General features: G+C 50.2%; 1 protein-coding gene across 1 annotated transcript; it reads left to right on the top strand.

Moving 5' to 3' along the window:
- Positions 330–1,476, top strand: LOC109128205 (serine/arginine repetitive matrix protein 1-like). Its single transcript, XM_019234239.1, has 2 exons — positions 330–464; positions 553–1,476. Exon 2 carries the CDS (start codon positions 561–563, stop codon positions 1,155–1,157), a length of 597 nt encoding a protein of 198 aa, XP_019089784.1. The 5' UTR covers positions 330–464; positions 553–560; the 3' UTR covers positions 1,158–1,476.

The following is a 1,483-nucleotide window of genomic DNA, read 5'->3' as shown; positions in this document are numbered from 1 at the left end:
GGGTCAAGCTCACTTGTGATCACTTTGAAGAGTTGACGTGTCTGAATCCGTCGAGTCGGGAGAAGACTCCCGGGCTTTATTACGTAGCCTCGGGAAAGAAGACGACGCTCGTCGAGGGTGCCAAGGGTAAAACGTATAACTGGAAAGGCTCGTATTTCTTTTTGGAAGTTGCCGCGGGGGTTATGGAGGATCCGTCGATCCCTTGGTTTTCTGGGTGGAACCCTTCACCCGGTAGCCGACCCTTCTTGATTAGTTATCTTCACTTGCTTCCTTTGTTTTTTTTTTTTTAACCTCCCCCTTTTTTTTAAAATTTTCAATTGTTATTCCGAGGTGTTTGCTTCCATACCCTTCTTCTTTCCGAGCTGAAATAGACGCGATTAAGCTCCGTTGCCCCTTTGTTTGGCCGGGAACCGAGGGTAGAAAGGATCGTCCACGGAAGTCAGCATCCAGCCGAAGACCAAGAGGTACTTTTTTTTTTTTTTTGGTAGTACATATATACGTTGCGAGCTTTGTTTTGATATTGTCCCCATCTTATTATTTATTTTTTTTTAGCTGAGACTATGGGGAAACTGAACTTGAACGTCCCTAATGCATCCGCTCGCTATCGCCAAGCTCCAGAGCCGTCGTCTCGGTCGGCTCCCCGTCAGGATGTTCGTCGAGGTTCCGATCCCCCAGCTGCAGGATCGTCCAAAAAGGTCCCCCCTTCCCCTCGTCGAGCTGTGGATAATCCTTCACGGACGCGTCAAAGGTCTCCCCCGCCTAACCGCCACACCGACCCTGAAGAGACGCTTCCAAGGAGGAAGGTGGATGGGACTCCTGGTCGCATTGCCGACCCTCCACAAAGGTCACAGAAAAGGAAAGATGGCCCTGAACAAGAGCCGTCTGTCCCACTGAAGAAGTCGAAGTCGGTCGACTTCAGCTGGGACTTTGCTCATTCATCTGGAGCTCGTCCCTTTCCATCTGACTCGCAGTCTTGTGCCGAGTTGTTTCGGAAGATCCATTATGGCGAAGGTCGTCTCTCTTCTGTTGAAAGGATGAAAGAGTCCGACGCTGTCACCGAAGTTGCTCAAGCATCTTTTGAGGTTCGTCGGTTAAATCAATTCGCTTCGCAGATCTTCCTTGAATGTATTTTAATCCTTTTCTTCTCTTCTTTTTAGTTTATTGCGCGTATTAACCGCATGGCTACCCGCTACGAACGTCGTGTTCGAGACCTGGAACGTTCAGGGGCGTCGAATGAGAGGATTGAGCGCCTCGAGGCTCAATTGGGGGAGGCAGTTCGGTCCAACCAGAGGCTTAGCGACCTTGTGGCCAAGCTCGAACATCACCGGAGTGGGCTTATCAAAGAACGGGATTCTCTTTCGACGAAGCTTAAGGAGTCCGAAGCTTCCTGCAATGGTCTGAAGCTAACCCTTAGCTCGGAGACGAGAAGGCTCAGGGATCGGCGTGATGAATATGGGCACCATGAGCGAATCAATGCCTTTCA

The sequence above is a fragment of the Camelina sativa genome, chromosome 12, assembly GCF_000633955.1.
Source record: "Camelina sativa cultivar DH55 chromosome 12, Cs, whole genome shotgun sequence".
Taxonomy (NCBI): Eukaryota; Viridiplantae; Streptophyta; class Magnoliopsida; order Brassicales; family Brassicaceae; genus Camelina; species Camelina sativa.
The sequence above is the reverse complement of the archived record's forward strand: the minus strand, read 5'-3'. Positions and strand labels throughout refer to the sequence as shown.